At 35.1% G+C, this 22,487-nt stretch overlaps 1 protein-coding gene across 2 annotated transcripts in view; it reads right to left on the bottom strand.

Annotated features, from left to right (window-relative positions):
* CEP120 (centrosomal protein 120) overlaps nucleotides 1-22,487 on the bottom strand; it is a 116,883-nt gene that overhangs the window by 68,133 nt on the left and 26,263 nt on the right. For both annotated transcript variants that reach the window (XM_074205950.1, XM_074205951.1), the window contains exons 4-7: nucleotides 19,758-19,899; nucleotides 15,642-15,790; nucleotides 11,320-11,517; nucleotides 127-354 (exon numbers count right to left, since the gene is read on the bottom strand). In XM_074205950.1, coding sequence (XP_074062051.1) covers nucleotides 127-354; nucleotides 11,320-11,517; nucleotides 15,642-15,790; nucleotides 19,758-19,899 — 717 coding nt within the window. The remainder of the gene's footprint in view (nucleotides 1-126; nucleotides 355-11,319; nucleotides 11,518-15,641; nucleotides 15,791-19,757; nucleotides 19,900-22,487) is intronic.

The following is a 22,487-nucleotide window of genomic DNA, read 5'->3' as shown; positions in this document are numbered from 1 at the left end:
TCATGAAGAAGTTGGTGCTTGACATAGACCTAGATGGAAGAGAGGAATTTTATGAAGTAGAGATTATAGGCATGGGCAAGAAAGGAAGATAAATTATGAGAGAGAAGGGGAAAAAAAACAACTTACCTGGGCATTTATGCCTTCTCTTTGTAAAGCCACAGATACTCCTACAGTAGGTGCCAATTCCAATGGAATAGGGGGGAGTTTCTGTTTGGCTCTGTTTGGTGGGTCAAGAATAAAAGCACCTTCAATTGCTACAGGGCGTTGGTTGATATCTGTACTTCCTCTCTTCAACAATCCAGTTAGTGGAATTTCTGTGCTTCCAAGTGATTGGTCTCCACAGCAAAGATGAATCTTTTATGGAAGAATAATTCTCTAAAATAAATCTTCAAAAATGCTTCTCCCTCCCCCCTGCAACTTATCAAAAACATATTAAATTTGAAAAATAAAAACATAATAATACTACTCCTCCAAAGAGGAGGTATACAATGTAATATATCCTCTCAAGATCAATAAATACTAACTAAAATGCAATAAATGCAATAAAATGCAATAAATACTAACTAAATTTAAAGTGATCTATACATGGGCTTTTGAAAAACCTAGCAATCATATAGTTATTAATAAATTCATTATTTTATTGATTATTATTTCATTATGATTATTATTTCATTTGCATTTCTATATTTTAGAAAAAATTTCTCACCCATATTTTTAAAAAATCAGGTATCAGATACTGATTTGCTAAATTGCTTTATCACTAACATATATGGACCAAAATTGAATGTTATTTTCCTTAAAATAAAGTCTTAGAATTAGGGCTTTAAGAAAATAGAATAGTAAAATAAAATCAAAATGGCTATAATGAATAGGTCTTATTTAGCTATATTATAACTCAAGTGTATCTTAAATAAAAGGTTTTTAAATGTTCCATCTTAAAGATTATCAACTGTGATAAAGATTACAGATGAGTATGAAAAATGAATTCTAAAGTAAATATGTAAAAATAGATGATCAATAGGTATTAATATGAAAAATGTTACATAATTATAAACTTTCAATAACTAAAATAAAATGTGTGATATTCTTCAGACAATGAATAAAAAATGGCAGATTATAAAAACAGATAAATAACGCCTAACAGGCTTCTAACTTAATTCTAGAAATCACAAATCAATGCTGTATATATAAAACAAATATTGGGGAGAGGGGAAAGGAGGGAAAAAAAAGAAGACTTATTACGTATTTAAATATTTCTACGTTTGATGTTTATACTATATTTTGATATGATTACATTTATCACACTACTTTATTAAAGGAGTTTAACTATAAAATAATGAGATTTTTATAATGGGGGAAATCTGTCTCATTGACTTCTTTTTAAAATTGAATATTTTATATGTTGTCATAGTTTCCTCCTATATTCCTTCCTCTTCCCTCTTAGAGTCATCCCAGTATAACAAATGGTACACATTTTTTTAAAATGAAATTTTAATTTATTTTTCCCAATTACATGAAATGGTAATTTTTCAACATTCATCCAATTGCAAATTTATGAGTTCCACATTTTTTCTAAAACCCCTCTTCTCTCTCCTCCATGTGGTGGTGAAGAATCTGGTAAAAGTTGTACATGTACAATGATGTTTAATATATTTCTATATTAGTCATGTTGTGAAAAAGGAATCAGAAATGAGAGGAAAAGGATAAACATAAGTTTAAAAAAAATAAACAGCTCCCAGCCCCACAAGGGGGAGGACCCCGGGGCAAGGGGCCCTTCCCAGAGCCCTGCATTGTGCGGGCAAGGAATGCCAACTCAGGCCTTCCGACTCGAGGGAAACGAGGAAGACGCACGAGTGAGATTCGGCCCCAGGAGCTTTGGCTGGACTCCCCCAGGCTCCCTTCCAGCCCGTCCAAAGCCCCCTCGGGGAGGCCTCGCTGCTTCCCCGGGCCATGTGGCTTCCTCCACTCGATTGTAAGCTCTTTGCGGGCAGGAGCTGGCTTGCCACTTCAAAATTTGGCACAGAATAGGCGCCTAATGTTTACCGATTGGTGAATGAACGGACAGATGGATTGGTACAACAGCGTGCCACACACTTGGTCTCCCACCTCTGCAAAAGAGGCAGCATTCTGAAGTTTGGGGGGTCAATAAAATCAAAAAGGAATTATTCAGTTCCTGCTAGGGGCCAGGCAATGTGCTCGGTATGAGGACAAATATATGAGAGACAATCACTGCCCTTGAGAAACTTTAAGGAATCCTTTCGATATAATAAAAAGTTTGATTTGGAATCAGTGGGTTTAAGTTGGTCTTCTACTGTTGGTTGTGTAATCTTGTCCAGGTCACTTACTTGATCTAAGGCTCAGTTTATTTAGGTGTAAAATGTATCAATTGGATTAAACTATAACAAAAGTCCCTTCTGCGTGAGGCATCCTCTCAGATATTGCCATCAATTCCTTTTGCAAACATGAAATTGAGAAAATTAAGCAAAGAAACTTTTATGGAAATAACAAAGAAAATGAAATTGAACCTTTTATCCTTTAAAAAACAGACACCTTTCAGTGAACTATTCTCTCCTGTAGTCCTGAAGGATCAGGAATTCTCTACAGCGGTTCATTTTTGTGTTTTCACCAGTAGAGCAACACCAAATGGTTTTCTCAGATATGGTAAAAACACTGGGTTGTTGGAGCATTCTTAGAAGCCGATAGTACCCCCCAATTTCCCTGTGATTTTCTCTTAAAGTCTGAATAGACAACTTGGTGGAATTATTCAAGTTTCCCTAAAGGTTTTGTTGGATAACAATGCTCCAAGTCTCCCAGCACAATAGTTTCCTCACATGTTCTTTTTTGTGGGGATGAGGGAAGGTGGAGGGAGAGAAATAGGAGAGAAGAATTGGGAAACACCCTAGAAACTTTCTCTTTCCTAGTACCTACGAGTTTCTATTAAACTCCTTCCTGTCTTCATGAAGATATGCTCAGATTTCCAATTCTGAAGTCTTCGTCTTGTCCCTTCTAGCTTATTCAACTACTACCCCAACTCTGCTGCTTTACTACTATTGTTGAAACAGTTGTCTATACCTAATGTTTACATGTCTTCAACTACATCTACTTTCAATAAAAATTTCTTTTCTCAGAAAAAAAAAGTAAACAAAGTATGTTTTGCTCAGATCCATAGTTTTTCTCTGGGTGTGGATGGCATTGTCTATAGCAGGTCTCTCAAGATTGTCCTTGATCTCTGAACTGCTGAGAGGAGCTTCATCCATCATTGTTGATTGTTTCACAATACTGTTGTTAATGTGTATAATATTCACATGGTTCTGCTCACTTCCCTCAGCATCAGTTCATGCAAGTCTTTCCATGCTTCTCTAAAGTCTGACCACTCATGATTTCTTATTGAACAACAGTATTCCATAACATTCATACCAAAACTTGATAAGCCACTCCCCAAATGATAGGCACACCTTCAATTTCCTATTCTTTGCCACCACAAAACGAGCTGCTATAAATATTTTTGAACATGTATGACTTTTCCTGTTTTATTTTGTTTTCTTTGGGATACAAACTTAGTATTGCTATTGCTGGATCAAAAGGTTTGAACAGTTTATTGCTCTTTGAGCATAGTTTCAGACTGCTCTCCAGAATGGTTGGATCAGTTCACAACTCCACCAACTCTACACTAATGTTCCCATTTTCCCACATTCTTTTCAACATTAATAATTTCCCTTTTCTGTCATCTTAGTCAATCTGATAATGGTGAAGTGGTACCTCACAATTGTTTTAATTTGTATTTCTCTAACCAATAATGATTTGGAGCATTTTTTCATATGACTATAAATAGCTTTAATTTCTCTATCTGAAAACTGCCTATTCATAGCTTTGATATTTATAAATAGGCAAATGACTTGTAATCTCATAAATTTGATTCAGTTCTCTATATAGTTTAGGAATGAGTCCTTTATCAGAAACACTAGCTGTGAAAATTATTTACCATCCCTTCTAATCTTGGAAGCATGGTTTTATTTGTGCAAAAACTTTTTAATTTAATATAGTCAAAATCATCCATTTTGCAATTTATAATGATCTCTATTTCTTGTTTGGTTAAAAATTTCTCCCCTTTCCATAGGTCTGTCAGTGTATTTCTAATTCTATTAATTGGTCTATGGAATTATCTTTTTATTGAAGTCTAAATCCTATACCAATTTTGACTTCATTTTGGTATAAGGGGTGAGATGTTGGTTTATGCCTAGCTTTCCAAGCAGTCTTTGTCAAAAAGAGAGTTCTTATCCCAGAAGTTAGTGTCTTTGGGTTTATCAAACAGTAGATTATTATAGTCATTTACTCTATTCCACTGGTCCATTAGTCTTTTTCTTAAGCAGTACCAAGTAGTTTTGATGACTGTTGCTTTTAAGAGAGTTTTAGCTCTGTTATAGCTAGATCACTTTCCTTTGCAATTTTTTTCATCAATTTCCTTGATAATCTTAACCTTCTGTTGATCAGATGAATTGCTAGTATTTTTTCAAACTGTAAAATAGATTTTTGGTAGTTTGTTATAGTACTGAATAAGTAATTTAATTTAAGAATTGTCATTTTTATTATATTAGCTTGCCTAACCAAGAGCATATGACATTTTTCCATTTATTTAGATCTGACTTTGTGTGAAAAGTATTTTTAATTATGTTCATATAGTTTCTGGGTTTGTCCTGGGGGGTACATTCCCAAGAATTTTACATATTGTCTACAGTTAACTTTAAATGGAATTTCCCTTTCTATCTCTTGCTTTTGAGCTTTATTATTCATATACAGAAATGCTGATGATTTGTGTGGGTTTATTTTATATCCTGCTACTTTCAGGACATTTAAAATACAAAAAAGAAAAAAGAAAGAAAGACATCAAGCTGAATGATCAAAAATGCCTAAAAATATATGCCATGTACCACTGATGGGTATCCATCTCATATCACTTTTAAGACAGTTTTGTTCTTTAAAATCTTATATTACTAATGTTTTTATAGTTACTCTTTCCATTTACATTATCATTATTTGACCATTATTTATTTGCTTTGCTTGCTTCACTCTGCATCAGTTCATTTAGAACTAGTTTGCTCTTAAATATACATCATATTCATCATTTCTTATACCGCAGAATAAATATTCCATTACGTTAATGTACCACAATCTACTTTCCTCAACTGACAAACATCTGTTTTGTTTCTAAATCTTTGCTAGCAGAAAAAAGTGCTGCTATAAATACTTCTGTGACTGTAGGGACTTCTTATCAATAACCTCCTTGAGGTATGAGTATAGTAGTAGAATTTTGGTCAAACAGCACAGACATTTTTTCAGTCATTGTCATCAGCAATTTTTCTGTGAGAATTGTTTATTCACCTCCTTGACCATTTCTCTATTGGAAATGGGATTTTGATCATGTGTGTCATTTGTGTGTGTGCATATATATACACATATGTGTGTTGATTATACTAAATCTTGATCAGATAAATTTGATTAAAAGATTTTTTTTCTGATTTGACCACTTTTCTTTTTCTCTTCTGCAAAAGCATTCAGTTTCATGTAATCAGTTTGGTTTAGAATACATTTCCTTCCAATGGCTTTTAAATTTCTGTCAGTATGATCTTTAATATTTAATATCTACCTTGAATTTAATGAGGAATATGGTATAAGATGTCTAGGTCTAAGCCTAATGTTTACCAGACAGCAATATCCATGTTTCTCAGCACAATTTTCCAAATAGGAAGCTATTTCCCTAAGTGATTTATTTTCTGGTTTACAGATATTTGGATTATTAAGTTCCAATGTTTCTGATTGTTAGCATACATGAATTTTCTATTTTCTCCAAGTAAAAAGTATTTTGTCCTACATCCCTTGTGAGATGATCATATGGTTTTACATCATTTTCAAATTATGTTGAGTGTTTACTGATAAATATTATCCTCAGAATAAATCCAGTCTACTAGATTTTAAAAATTATGAATATTCATTAATATTATCGGCTAGTTCTCCAGACTTTTCCCTTCCCTAGCTTAGATATTAGGACTATATTTTTCTCATAATTTGGTAATGTGTGAGATGGCAGAAAGGATATTAATGTTGTACAAGAAGATGTGTTCAAATCTGGCCTTAAGACACAAACAGTTTTGTAACTCTGGGAAAGGCTGTCTGCCTCAGATTCTCAATTTGTATAACAAGGTTAATAATACCACTTTCCTTAAAGGGTTGATGTGAGGATCAAATGAGATAATATCTATAAAGGGCTTAGCACAGTGACATATTGGTGCTTAATAAATGCTTGTTCCAGCACATTTCAGAAAAACCTTAAAAGAACTGACAAAGTGAAATGAACAGAATTAAGAAAACACTGTACAAAATTATCAGTAACATTTTATGACGATGATCAACTATGAATGACTCAACTCTTCTCAGCAACCCAATGATCTAAAACAAGTATAAAGGACTCACAATAAAGGCAGCAGTTATTTCGGCTTTTTTAAATTGTTGGCAGTATATCTGTGTTCTAAATACATGGTGAATTTTTGTAAAATTTTTGCTCCAATATTCAGTAGAACACATAAAATTGTTTAGCTCTAGTCTCTCCAGCCAATTTGTTGAGTTCTGAAGTTTCCTTCATTTACCTTTCTGTTATATTTATCCAAAACTGAGGTAAAGACACTGAAATCTCCTATCACTGATGTATTATGTCTCACTGTAGTTCATTTAATATTTCCTTTATAAATTTAGATATTAAAGCACATGAAGGACAAAGGTTTAATACTGATACTGTTCTGTCATCTAAAGTTTCTATCCAGTAGAATTTGATTCCTTTGTTTATCCCTTTATGAATGTTATCTTTATTTTGATTTTAACTACTGCTTTTCTGGATTTACTTGATGCTTTATTCTGAATATGTCCTGATTTTCTAATTGCATTTCTTATAAGAAACAGATTGTAGTTTTATTTCCTCATCCATTCAGTCTTCTTTTTCATTTTATTAAATTATTGATAAATTAACATTTAAAGTTATGAATGGCTTATATTTTCTTCTATTTGCTTCTATTATTTTCTATTATTCTATTATATCTCTTCGGTTATTTTAGCTTAATCTAGTTTAAGACAACTCTTATTTTATTGACTCTTTTCACTTCAACCTCAAATACTTTCCCCCCCTTCTATTATTCCTTTCCCTAGTTTTGAAATTTTGCTTATTAGTTTCCTTTCTTGCTTTTATTTATTTAATTGGTCTTTTTTTCCCCCCTCTCCTTGGGTATCAAGAAAAATCTCCTCTCCTCCTCTTCAACTTGTTTTATTAGTTTAAGATTTAATTTTCTATGCCTCTTTTTAAATGTAAAAAAAGAACTCATTTCTCTCATTCTTTTCATTATTTATCTTTCTTGGACTATTCTACTTCCACCATTCTTTACCTTTACTAATATAATCCTTCCTTGATTTCTATATTATTCATGGAATTAAGGTTTCTAAGGTACTATTTTAGGTTCTTTCTTTTAAATAATTTGTTATTATCTTGCAATCCTTGCCACCCAGTTCCTTTTCTGTTATGTCTCATGGGGCAGCTAGGTGGCACAGTGGATAAAAGCACTAGCCCTGAAACGAGAAGAACCTGAGCTCAAATCCAGTTTCAGACAATAATTACCTAGCTGTGCGACCTTGGGTAAGTCAGTTAACCCCATTGCCTTGCAAAACAAAACAAAAAATACCAATTCTTGTAGGTGATATGGAAAATATTATCCCATGGTAAGGATTTTCATATGCCCCTGGTTGTGAAGTTCATTATTGTCCTTTGCTCTCCTTTTGGTCAATTCTTCCCTATGTCCCTCAAAAATCTCTTCCCTGAATTCATGCCCTTCCTTCTCTTTCCTGAGGCAGAATGAGTAGTCTCTCTAAATATCATATCCCTGTAGATTATATGGCCATCATAAATTCCCAATCTCTCTTTACAGAATATCTCTTTTCCTATTTGAGCATTCATCAATATTACCTCCACTCACTACTACAGCAAACTTTCTTCTCTATTTCAATCTCTTCCTTAGATCCTTTGTCCCAACTCTAAGAATCTATTCTTAAACACCTCAGAAGTAAATTTTCTCTTCATTATGAGCCTCTGATTTAAGTAAGGTACCTTACCTAATCCCCCTCTATCTTTTTACTTTCCTCTCCCCTTTTATTTACTTTTCATTATGTAATGTAGTAACATAAAAAAAGATAAACCAAAACAAAAACACCTTGATTCACCATTAGATTTAAGGGATTGTTTTGAGCCTCTTTCTCCACCATCACTTCTGAATTCTACTTTCACCCTTGTCAACCTTATTTGGACTGTTCAATTAGGTGATGTGGTGAAGAGAGCATTGGCCCTTCAGAAGAACTAGGGTTCAAGTCTAGCCTCAGACACCAACAATGTGACCTACAGAAAGTCATTTACATTTATTTTCCTGTTTCCTCAACTATAAAATAGGGACAATGGTAGTACCTATCTTTCCAGAGTTGCTGTGTAATGAACTTAGCACAGTGCGTGCCACACAGTAAATATTATGCTACCTATCATTTTTATTATTATTAAATTTTTAATGATCTCTGGTGTTATTTTGTTATTTTTTGTTTGTTCACCATTCTTGTGTTTCTCTTTTATGGAATGTTTCAAAAGCATAATAAATTTCTTCAGGCATGAATTTTGTTCTAGGAATAATTAGAATGCACTTAAAAAATATCCATCCTTTTTCATTAATGATTGACAATGTTATCAGTATATTTCACCTTGCTTTGCTCCTGTGAAACGGATTATTAAATTCTCTCCTATAATTTCTGGTAGTGCAAAATAATCTTGTTTTACTTAAATCTTCTATCCTTTTTTAAAATTTAAAAAAAAATTTTTTCTTTCCTTTAATTTTGAAGGTCTTTTCACATAGTTTTTCCAGAATATATTGTTGTCAAAGTAATTATTTTATTTAACCACTGTATGTCTTTTAGTCTACACCATAGATTTGTCTTCTTCTGGAAAAAGCTCTTATAGACTCTTGATTGACACTTTACTTTTCATGTTTGAAAAAATATGAGCAATTTTCTTGTACTATTTCTTGCATTCCAGTATTCAGATTTTTTAATATGTTCTTCTGAGAGTCCTATGGTACTCAAATTGTTTCTATCTATTCTTTTTTCAACTGTTTGCATGGAAATCACATTTTCTTTTAATGCTATTACTTTTGTTTCTTTTTTCCAGATTGTCCTTAATCAGTTAAATCTCTCTTTTGCTTGAGACTTGCCACCAGTGCAAGTTTTTCTATGCTGCAGCTATAAATTCTCCTTTTCAAAATTCTTCACTTTTCAACCATCTAAGAATACGCTGAGGTTCTATATTCTCTTCTTAATCCATAGGGTTTCCTCTACCTCATCAAATGTTGATTTATTTTCCTTTATCTAGCAATTATTCATAGATGCCTGAACACATTTCATTAATCTGAGATCAAGAAATCTTCAGGCTATGAAGGCTTCCCATCTGTTACTAATTATCTTCTCTATTTATGCTTATGGTCTCCGGGTTTTCTTCCCCTTGAGATCTTTTGTAATTTCAGTCTTTTTTCTTCATTTTACCCTACTGTTCACTTTCTAACTCCTTCCCCTTTGATGGTAGATTCCCTGGGAGAGAAATCTCAAAAATGTCTCAGTCTCTAGTCTCCTCTCATGCTGGGCAATTCATATATGGTTCACCAACCTAGGTATCTGCCCCAGTGATGTCTTCGGGGAATAGAAATGACCCCAACTGGAGAGTGAGTTCTTTTCTTAAGATTTAATGGACTGTCACATACCTGTATACATATGTATGCTGCCCCAGTTCCCTCTATTCCTCTGTTCTCTGGCAGAGTTCTGTGCCACTATAGCTCTCCACTGCTATTGCAGCTTGAGCAAATTTCTGTCATTTAGATCTAATTGGTACTGAGAATAGGTGGGAGGAGGGGCAGTGTCAAAGTGTAGAACTGAATTCTTTTGCAAGCTCACAGGTCATTCATTGTCATAGCAATGAGAAGTGGAAAGGGATTGCTGAGGGAGTACATTAGGCTAATTAGGGATTAGTTTTCTCTGTTGCCAGTTCATCAAGTTTCTATGGTCTTTGGGTTCTTAAGAGTCCCTGGTCATGGAGACAGATGAAATTGTTTAACTGGCACATAATTTCTATTTTGAAGAGGTTTGAGAGACTGTGAAGACTGAAAAAAATATCTATTTCTCTATCATGGAAGGCAAAAGAGTAAGAAAATTTTTTTCAGTCTCTTCTAATCACAATATACTACACTGAATTCTTTGAATTATTTAATGTACCCATCTTTTCAACTACAACTGACATCTGAGATTGTTATCTCCAGGGCACATGAATAGTGCCATGCACATAACAGGGATGCAATAAATCCTTCTTGCAGTCAAATAAAATATTGACAATTCAATGAGAATAAATTTACAAAATTGTGACTTGTGGGTTCTAGTTGTGGTTGTGTTACCATTCAGTTTCTTTGTTACAAAAGAATACTAATTTATTTACCACTAAATCAATAAATGGTCTAAAAAGATGGAATGAGAAAATAAAATGGTAACAAAAAAGAGTAACTCAACTAAATACTGAGAAAAGAAAACTTCAAACTTCTAAAACAAGTTTATATTTCTTTAAGAAAAAAAATCCTTTAATCATTTTCAAAACTTGTCTTCCCCAAGAACATATAACAGTTTTAAAAAGACAATCGAAGGAAAACAAGAAGAACAATAGGATGATGCTAATTGAGACAAAACCCTCCGTCTTATTTTTTAAGATAAAGTCAAAGGGGCAATCTATTCCATATAAAATAGAAACACTATCATATAGGCTGTAAGTTGCTAAAAATAAAATCTTGATTGGCCTTGCCTAGATAAAGGTTACTGAAAACAGCCATTGCCCCATTCCAGAAACTACTGACTAGGGGGATATAAGATATGACTTCAGCCCCTTCTATACATCAGACATAGTTTAATAAAAGGAATGATAAACATGATGGTCCAAATAAATAAATAAATGGGATTCACTGCTATATTGTGGTATTAAAACAATAGAAAAACAAAAATTCAATATCTCTATAGGAGGCATCTTTTTTAAGATGAATGTGTGTGGGGCGGCTACGTGGCTCAGTGGATAGAGCACTGGCCATGGAGTCAGGAGTAACTGAGTTCAAATGTGACCTCAGACACTTAATAATTACCCAGCTGTGTGGCCTTGGGCAAGCCACTTAACCCCACTGCCTTGAGAAAAAAAACAAAAGATGAATTTGAAGCATTTACCTGTAGTTTAGGATGAAAAGAGAGATAAATACGAAGTACTTCAATACTGCTACGTATTCGAACAGATGCTCTTTCTGGCTCAAAATCGGGGTTTATCAAGTCATTGAAGGGTTCATTTGTGACATCATTTCCCAGTAGTGAATAATAAAAGAAAAACTCAGGTTGTCTCTCTGGAAGTTTCATTGTACATGGAATTAACTATAAATTAATGAAAAAAGAAAAACAAAGATAAATAATTTATATTGAATATTATAGCAATTTATTATATAATATCTGAACAACTTTAATCTTTTTTAAAATGAAAATTCAGGAGGCAGAGCCAAGATGGCAAAAAGAAGGGATCATGTCTTAGGTGCTCTCTCATAAAACTTATAAGCTAAGGACTGTAACTAAATTTTTGAGAGACAGAACCCACAGAGGGACCAGTGAGGCAGTTCTCCTATTCAAAGTAACCTGGAAAGGAGCAGAAAGGCTCTGCTCCCCGGGGTTGGAGGGGCAGCGCCAGAGGCAGCCCCAGGGCACTGGGAGCCTGAATCAGGTTCACAGAAGCAGGGGAGTTTCCTGAGCTACGCCCTGGGGAGCACCAGGCACAAACTGGGGGAATGGGGGACCTCTGCCAGAGAGAACAGGTGAAGCCCAGCCCTCAGGGCATACAGCCTGCAGCTTGGCCAAGGCAGTCCAGATCCAGGAAACAGAAGCAGAGGAAGCTGGTAAGCAGGAGCCCCCAGGGCATGAGCCCATTGAGCTGAGGGAGGGGAGTGAAAAGAGAGACTGCAGAGCTCTGTACTCTGCCCCTAGAACAGGACTCTGGGATTCTGACGACATTCAGATCCTGATCTCAGTCTAGGATCCCCCCCACCTCAGCCCCATGGCAGAGGGGGGTGCATATGGTCATTCACAGACCAGAAGGAAGGACAGAGCCTCACACACTGAGACCCTTGTGGGAGTGTCCCAAAAGCTCAAGAAGCACCCCTAAAACAGGCTAAGGCTGGGAAAATGAGCAAGCAGAGAAACCAGAGGAACACCATTGAGAAATATTTTGCCTGTGAGCCCAAGAAGGATCAAAATACTCAGTCTGAAGATGAGGAAGCACAAGCTCCTGCATCTAAAGACTCCAAGAAAAACAGAAATTGGACTCAGGGTTGACAGAGCTCAAAAAAGACTTTGAAAATCAAATGAGGGAGTTAGAACACAAACTGGGAAAAAGAAATGAGAGAGATGTAGGGAAAACATGAAAATGAAGTCAGCAGTCTAGTCAAGGAAATCCAAAAAAATGCTGAAGAAAATAGCATGCTAAAAATCAGCTTAGGTCAAATGGATAAAACAGTTCAAAAAGTTATGGAGGAGAAGAATGCTTTAAAAAGCAAAATTGACCAGATGGAAAAAGAGATAAGAAAACTCTCTGAGGAGAACAAATCCTTCAGACAAAGAATAGAACTCAGGAAGATTGATGAATTTACGAGAAACCGGGACTCAATACTTCAAAACCAAAAAAAAAAAAAAAGAAAAATTAGAAGAAAATGTGAAACATCTCATTGAAAAAACAACTGATATGGAAAACAGACTTAGGAAAGATAATTTAAAAATTATTGGAATACCTGAAAGTCATGATCAGGAAAAGAGCCTTGACATCATTTTCAAAGAATTACTACAGGAAAATTGCCCTGATATTCTAGAAGCAGAGGGCAAAATAGAAATGGAGAGAATCCATTGATCCCCCAGAGAAAGAGATCCCAAAAAAACCAACCCCCAGGAATATTATAGCCAAATTCCAGAACTCCCAAGTCAAAGAGAAAATATTACAAGCAGCCGGAAGGACACAATTCAAATATCGTGGAGCTGCAGTCAGGATCACACACGACTTAGCAGCAACTACATTGGAAGCTCATAGGGCTTGGAATATAATATACCAGAAGGCAACAGAGCTTAGAATGCAACTGAGAATCAACTACCCAGCAAGGCTGAATGTCCTCTTCCAGGGGAAAAAATGGAACTTCAATGAACCAGGGGAATTGCAAATGTTCCTGTTGGAATGGCCAGAGCTGAACAGAAGGTTTGATCTTCAGATACAGAACTCAGGTGAAGCACAGAGATTGGAGGAGAGGGGGAAAATATGAGGGACTTGATGATGAACTTCATGTATTCCTGCATAGAAAAATGACACTGATAATACTCATATGAACCTTCTCAGTTAATAGAGCAGGTAGAGGGAGCTTTTATAGTTGAAGCACAGGAGAAAGCTGAATTTGAAGATAAAATATGGTGTAAAAATGGAGTCAATAGAAAAAAGGGAAATGTAATGGGAGAAAGAAAAAGGAGAGGAGGAATAGGCGAAGATATTTCATATAATAAGATTTTTCTTTATTACAATGAACTATTGCAATGATATGGAAGGGGGAAGGCATGGAGGAATGAGGGAATCTTCACTCTCATCAGAGGTGGTTAGGAGAGGAAACAACATATATACTCAATGGGGTACAGGCATCTGGAGTAAGAAGGAGGGGGCGGGGGGCGACAGGGGGAAGGGGGGAGTGATGTGAGTGATGGAGGAGAGGATGGACCATGGGGGGAGAGTGGTCAGATATAACACATTTTCTTTTTTACTTCTTGCAAGGGGCTGGGATTGGAAGGCCTGTACAGGACCATAGGGCCAGGTGGATGCTGGGCCTAAGGGGTCGTATGGGGGCTCAGGGCTTCTTGGCCCCAGAGCTGGGGATCTGTCTGCTGCACCACTCAGCTACCCTACAGCAGAGTCAGAATGAAAGGAGAGAGAAAATATAGTACATGGTAGTGGAGAAATATGAAAGGAGGGAGTTGCGATCAGCAATGGAAATGGTGGACAAATATGGAAGTAATTTTTGTGATGGACTTATCATAAAGAATGTGATCCACCCGCAAAAAAAAAAGTAAGTATAAAAAAAAATTTAAAAAAATAAAATGAAAATTCACATAAACCCCCAAAATACAATTTCTAATCACCTTCAAATTTTTAATTAAAAAACCTTTTAAATATTTATTCTGGAAATATGCAAGTCTCTCACTAATTTCTAACAAAAGCACAAACATTTTTAAAAACTTATATACAGTGGCTAGAGCACCAGTCCTAGAGTCAAGAGGACCTGAGTTCAAATCCGGCATCAGACATTTAATAATTACCTAGCTGTGTGACCTTGGCTAAGTCACTTAATCTGACTGCCTTGCCAAAAAAAAGTCTATGAAGTCTTTTAATTAAAAAGAAAACAACTTAACCATACACACAGGTATGTGCACACATGAATGCATGCTCAAAACCTCAACACAATAGGAAAAAGGTCTGGCCAAAAAGTATAAGTCAGTTTGATGATTAACTTTTATTGAGTATCTATTTTGTGCAGAAACCTAAGTGCTAAAATAAAACAAAGGCAAAAAAATAGTCCCTGCTCTTAAGGAGAACACAGTGTAATGGGTAAGGCAACATGCAAACAACATATATGCAGGATTAAATAAGCCTGAGACTGACAACAGGGGCAGGATGACTGGAGGGTTTCTTTCCTTTTTTTGGTGGGGTGGGGGGTCGGAGTGGGCATTACTATCATTAGTTCCCTTCCTATTTCCTAATCCTGAACCCTTCCTTTAAAATAAGGTAAATAGCCTTTGGATAGTAATCAAAAGAAATTCATGCATTGCTTATATCAGGAAAGGTTTATCTCAATCCACACATTTACTTCCCCATGTCTGTCAGGGAGTAAGTAGCAAGCTGCATCATTGAACCTCTGGAATGATAGTCATTGCACTCATTGTTCTTTCATCTTTCAAATTTGTTTTTCTTCTCAATGTTGTGGTTATTGTATCAGTTGTTCTGCCTACAAGTCTTCCCAGTTTTTTCTGAATGCATCCTTTTTCTGATTTTTTACAATACTCTATATTCCTTTATATTTACATACCATAATTTTTGCAATTCCCTAATTGATAGGTATACCCTTTTTGTTGGCTGTAATAAAAAGAATTAGGATTAAAGTTCTATAGATATACCCATTTGTAGGTATGAGATATATTACAGATTTATAAATATATATATACAATAAAAATACAGGTCTCTAAAATGATATTATTTAATGATTTATTATATTATCAATGATTATAATACATTAACGTATATTAATATAACATATGCAACATATATTATTATGTATATTAAATAATTCTGCTTTAAAAAAAGCTTTGTGACAGAAAAAACTTTCAAAGCTAATTTTTGTATTAGTATAAAATTAACTATACAAATTAAGTCTGTGCTTTCAAATTTATTAAAAGGTTCCCTAATCACACACAGAAAAAAGTCTTACCTGCTCCAACTGTGTAGCAAATGCTATAGTCACTGACATAACAAAGAAGTCTCTGCAATATTCTGCTGGTCCAATTTGATGGTAGCCTTCTTCTTCATTTAAGACTGCTACAATTTTCTTGGGATCAATTCCAGATAACCCCAAAGGCACTTTACAGGGAGAAAACAAATGATTTAATTCTGTTGTAGCACTGCTGAAAGATTGCTTAAGCTTTTAATTTTTAAAAATTTTGTAGAACTGTGAACATATTCTAAACTTTTTTTTATCAATTTCCCTTGTACTAATATCAAGACCCTTATTTAAAGGACAGATTGCATTTCATTGCTACTTTATTATGAAGTCATGATTCATAGACTTCTCATGGTTCAGCTACTGAAGATGATGCACACTTTGTACAATGGGTTGGTTGCACTTCTTTTTCCTCCCAACTCAATCAAGAATAATCACTACCATGTATACTAGGAGTTCTCATGAGAAGAGGCAAGGTCCTTAATGGGTGTCTGGTAGCCACAATGACAAAGTTACACACATTCTTCAAGATACAACTCAAATGCCACCTCATCAAATCTTTATTTCCCTCAGTCAAAAAGCACTCTCTCTCCCTCTCTATAATACTTTGCTTATATCTATCTCATAAAACATCTTTTTCTACCACACTTTAGTTATTCTATTTAAATGTCTCAACTGATCGTGTTAAAATTCTTTAAAGGCTAGGACCATTTAACTTAATATGAAAAAAACAAGGTGTCATATTTATATAATCATCAGAGCCCTTCAGAGTAAGTATTGAAAAATACATGTTAAAATGAATAAAATGATATCAAGCCCTTCTAGAAACTGGATACCAATTTCTAAAATCTTGACAATAACCTGTTCCCAATATACAAATGGGTTATATTCCAAACATTCCAAAAGCTGTCATCCTTTCATAGAAACAATATCATAATAGAAGTTCATATTCAGAGTCAGGATATAAAAAGTCTATGTAATTTGCAATGTATCTAAAGTGTAGTGATCAAAGACCTATTTCCACTAAACAATTAGAACAATATTTCCAGAGGAAGCACAGCAGAGCAGAGAGAAGTGATTTTAACCTATAAAATCTGGTCTGATTCCTTAGGATCATAGAAATAGAGATGGAGAGGCTCTACCTCAATAGAGACTCAGAGACTCTGTAGCTCAATTCTTTCATTTTACAATAAGAAAACTGAAACTCAGAAGGTTAAATAACTTGCACTTAACACTTTTGCTGGATCAGAACCCAGTTCCTCAAAGACCAGAGCCAGGGCTCTTTCCACTGTATATTAAACTACAAATCAACCAATCAACATTTCTTAGCATGGTTCATATACTAGACATAATAGCATAATTATTTGAACTATACACAATTACATTAATAAATAAGCTCTGCTATTGCTCTATATCAAGGTTTGTTTCTGAGTTATGAAGCACAAGATCATGGAATCATAAATTTAAGTCTAGAACTGATCATCTTGCTCAGTTTGCTTTTTTTAGCCATGTCTGATATTCTTAACACCATATGGGGTTTTTTGGGCATAGATACTGGAGTAGTTTGCCATTTTCTTTTCCAATTCATTTCATAGATGAGGAAACTGAGGCAAAGAGGGTAAAGTGACTTGTCCAGGATCATATGGTTAGTGTTTGAGGCAGTTTTGATCAAAGGAAAATGTGTCTTTATGACTCCAGGTGGGGTACTCTAAACACTGTGCCATTTAGTATTCCTTTATTGATCTTAAAGGTCATCTAATCCAATTCCTAGGAAATCTGAAGCCCAGTCTTTCCCTTCCTGAGGAAGGATAAATGATTTACTCAGTCCCACAGGAAATGAGTTTCCACAGATCTTGACTACCTCTCAAGTAAAGTGGAGGAGGGGGAATTAAATTCATTCTGTTTTGCAACTTGCCAACAGGCACAACTGTCCCCCCATAACTAGCCTGTCTCAAACCAAACTTTATCCCATTCAGTCATTGTACCTAAACAGATATTTTGTCATTTACCCAATTCTCATTTTACTTGTAAGTTCAGGGAATAAGAGGTGTAATAACCAGCAACACCACTGTTCTGGGAAAGGTAATGGTAATCTTCTACCCTATGACTCCACTCAGAAGCTTTCTGATTCCTTGCTCAACACTCCCTAAGCCAAAGTTCCCTTCCCTGGCTGCCAGTTCCTACTTCTTATACAATCTATATATGGCCTAACTCACACCTGGGTATTATCCAGCTCAACATTCTCCCTACCACTGTGCCTTGAGGAATACTCATTTTTTTTGTTTTTCAAACTGTTTTTCAGGGGGCAGCTAGGTGGCACAGTAGATAGAGCACCAGCCCTGGAGTCAGGAGAACCTGAGTTCAAATCCAATCTCAGACACTTAATAATTACCTAGTTATGTGACCTTGTACAAGTCATTTATTCCCCCACTGCATTGCAATTTCATATATTATATTTTTTTCTTCTCATACCTCTTTTATCTTCTAATTACAGAAACTTGACTCCCAAGTGAAGACACTGCATCCCTAGCTACCCTCTTCTCCACTACTAGATAGATCGCTGCTCCTTGTAACCCCTAAGGCCTAAATGGGGTAATGGGCATGCTTCTAACCTTCCACCTTCATCCAGTAACCTCTCCTCTTCTGAGGTTCATTCTACTCAGATATAGCACCAGATCCAGATGCTAGTAATGGTTATTTCCTGGTCTCCTGGTCATTCTTTCTTTCTATAGAAGTACAGTATTGACTTACTAACTTCCACATTCTATTCCATTCTCTTGCCTTTATCCTTGAGGATTACAACATCTAGGTTGATTTCTCATCTGACATCCTTGTATTACTTTCTTCAACTTCTACATCTTTCCTGCTTTTATATTTTTTACACCTCAGTCATGAAGGAATGGTCATACTTTTAATCTCATTATCATCCACAAGTCATAATTTTGAAATTCATCTTTCTGACTGTAATCTGTACTTCTACTTCTCCCTGCATCTCACCCCTCTGAAATTCATTCCCAGCTATCCCTGCTCTGATCTTACTTTTCTTGCTTTAAAATATTGACATTTTTTAAGTTTACCAGTTTTACTTAATCCTTGATTCCATCGCCTCATTGTCTTATCATTCAACCCTTTTCAAATCCTTATCTTCTCCCTTCTCTGTTTTTGCTTATATGCTGTCAAATGCAGACAGTAAGAAGCCAAACAACTGTGTTGTTGGGGTTCATGATAAAATTTGTTCACCAGTTGAAACTAGGTCCTAACTGCAGTACTAATATTCCAAAAGCATATGCCACTGCTCTGGCTCAAAAAGCCTCTGAGTTGGGATACCTAGGTGGCACAGTAGAAAGAGCATGGGCCCTGCAGTCAGGAGTACCTGAGTTCAAATTTGGCCACTTAATAATTGGCTAGCTGTGTGATCTTGGACAAGTCACTTAACCCCATTGCCTTAAATAAATTAAAAAGAAAAAAAAAAGCAAAAAAATCCTGAGTTTTGAAAATGTATACTCCTCCAAAGAGCATTTTAAACCCTTTAGTCTATCTTTACTGGTTGTTTATATATACTATTTTCCTTTACATATACTGTGTTGCAGGCTAAACTCAAACAATAACATTTATTAAGCACCTACGATGTACCTGCTGATTACCACATATAATATTCTATCCATACATCTGTGCTTTTGCATGTGCTAGTCACCAGGCCTGTAATTATCTCTCTTCTTACCTCTATCTCTTGAAATTCCTAGCTACCTTTAAGACTCAAGTTCTAGTAGAATCTTCTTTTAGGTGTCTTTCCCAATTCACTAACTGAAAGTGTCCCCTAATAAAGTGACTATTTATTTGTATGTAATGTATATGCTGTATCTACCAAATATATTAGCTTCTGGAAGGCAGGGAATATCTTGCTTTTGCATTTTGTACCCACTGTTATGCTCCTGGTACATAGTAGGCACTTAAATACTAGCTGGTTAAGTGAGAGCCCGGAGAAGTGAGCAGAGGATGTCTTATTCCAAAGGCAACAATTATACTTCATACAACACTAAAAGTAGTCTTCTAATCAATTCGAAATTCAATAAATGCAAACTCTCAGAGTAATCCATCAGTACCAACCTTTTCCATCTCTGGGTGGTGCTTCCTTTGCTTTAAAACCATCCACTGGTGCTTTTGTATCTGTTTCCAAAGCAATGCTTATCTGTATCTCAGATTTGAATTTTGTATATTTATTACTCAGCAATGCATACCACTTTGGTGCCTAGAGAATGGCAAATGATAAACATAATATACTACAGTTAATAATATAAAAATCAGAATTGACTGCATCTAAAAATGTAATAATTTTCATATATTTTCCCTATATGAAAATAATCTTGCTTAGAAAGCCATCAATTAACTTTCTTATTAATGTAAACATTCCAAAATCTATTTTGTTTCTCTTCCATTTTTAAACTGCTTATCAGTATCCTTTCCTCCTATTCTTTTCTCAAGTTCTCTTCTCCTTTGGATTTCTAAAATGGGATTCAGCAAAAAGAGAAGTAGAAAACTTCTCCCTTCCATTTCTAGGAGCAAACAACTGTAAAGAAAATACAGGTCAAGTAACCTATGAATAATGAAGGGAATGTGAAAGGGAAATTTTCTGGATTTCTCCTTTCTAAATGTCTTCTGTTTCCTTTTCTGTACACAGGTCAGAGAGTAACAATCCCGAGAATAGCTTTGAGGGCTACCTGAAAGGCAGTCTTCAAGTTGAAGGACTTCTGAAATCACATGAGATCTAAGTTCAAGAGTAAGACCACTGACAGCCTTAGAGGCTTTGCAATTTGAAAAATGCAGAGAACTTTCACCAGAGGATAGATACTACTGTCCTGAAGAATTATGCCATATCACAAAGGGATAGGTGACCTGGACCTTAGCAGTCAGTCATAAAATTACTGTTAAGTTGCTCAGACAAAGCAAGTGGGGGGAAAAAATGAGATTTATTCAGGAGCCTGATAAATTATATTTACTTTCAAGGGGCTAAGAAATCTAATGAATCTATGGATAGTTAATTTTCTGTATCTGTTTAATGCATTGCTCCTATGAGTGCTTTGTATTTTATTTTCCGTGGGGTATATATGTGTGTGTATGTGTATTTATATGCATACATACATACATATAACATGAGTGGCTTCCATAAAAGCACATAATGCTTCATCCATGAAGTCCCTTAAAAGCAAGGTTCTTAAAAGTTAAGCCAAAGAAATATAAGCTTTGGTAGCTCTACCATGCATAAAAGGCCTTTAAGTCAAATATATCTGTTTTCTAATTATAAAAAGCTTATCACCAGTAGGCAGGGTTATAAAACAAAGACAAATACAAAATGCTCACTTATCCTGAGAGATCCTCTTCCATTTATGCAATGATAGTGGTAAAAGGGATGGAAAAGGGGACAAAAGTTGCCAAGAATCTCACAGTTTTCTAACTGTTAACTGCTGGTACTCTAAATGTCTGTGCTTATCCAATGACCAAGGAGTAACTGAATAATATCAATCTTGACATTCTCTACATAAACTAAAACAGAATAATAAAAAGAGAAATAGTGTTTAAATGGGAAGACAGTACAGAAGTTCTCCTTGCAGGTGAAAATAAAGGAGTTGGTTTTTATCAAGCATCCAGAGGCAATAAGAAATAATAGTTATGGGACACTGGAGCACATCACTTTACAATGAACACAATGAGTATAATTGATAATATGATCCGGAAGTACACTATCAATGCAGAGGATAAGGAGGTAAAGAAATTACTTAAAAAAAACTTGACAATAATTACAAATTAAAATTGCTTTGACCTAGTGACTGACACAATGATGAGCAACTGGGAATGAGGTCAAAATATGCTGGAAAATGTAGTTCAGAATTAAAAAAAAAAGAAGAGAACAAAAGATTGGAGCTGACCTAGAAGTGGCATGACTACATATCATAAATACTTTATTAAAGAAGATACTTAGATGATATATATTACATAATGTGAATTAATACAGAATATGAAAATATGTCTTAATAAGCAGGACAGAATTGCTTATCAACACATCACCAATTTGAAATACTTTATATTCAATCAGATGACTGCCTTATTGGAACAAGGTTAGAAATCAATGCTAAATTAAGAATGGAAAAAAAAATTGAAACTATTTAGCCAACTCAACCTATATTTAAACAAACTGAAAAACATGGAATGGATAACAGGATACATCACTGACATAGATTATCACTATTTCCTATAGAAGTTTAATCAATTTAAAACAATCACCAAAGGAAGGAGCATAAGGAGCATAAAAGGGACTTGAAATTCAATTGGACAAGTATTTACTAAGTATCCACTATGTTCAAGACACTGTTCTAGATGGGGAGGGAGAATACAAAGGCAAAATGAAAAAAATCCCCTCAACTCAAGGAGCTTATACTCTACTAGACAATGCCTCAATCAGCAACCCTTGACTTCTTTGTCCACTATGTTCAAGGCACTGTTCTAGATGGGGAGGGAGAATACAAAGATAAAATGAAAAACATCCCCTCAACTCAAGGAGCTTATACTCTACTAGACTGCCTCAATCAGCAACCCTTGACTTCTTTGTCAAGTGGAGATATTATTGCTAGCCAAGGCAAGGGTAATTAATGTATAATACCAACATCTTTGCAAAATCTTAAGGATGATGATGATAGAAGATCATAAACAATGTTGCCATATAAAATAATGAGAAGCAGTGTTCAAAAAACATGAAGAATAAAAGGAAGAGGTACCTACTGGAAACAATATGATTTTTAAGACACCAGGAGTTTGTATTGATTGTTCCAAGTCCTTAAATGT

This window comes from Macrotis lagotis, chromosome X, assembly GCF_037893015.1.
Source record: "Macrotis lagotis isolate mMagLag1 chromosome X, bilby.v1.9.chrom.fasta, whole genome shotgun sequence".
Taxonomy (NCBI): Eukaryota; Metazoa; Chordata; class Mammalia; order Peramelemorphia; family Peramelidae; genus Macrotis; species Macrotis lagotis.
Note: the sequence above shows the minus strand (reverse complement) of the source record. Positions and strands in the feature narration are given on the sequence as shown.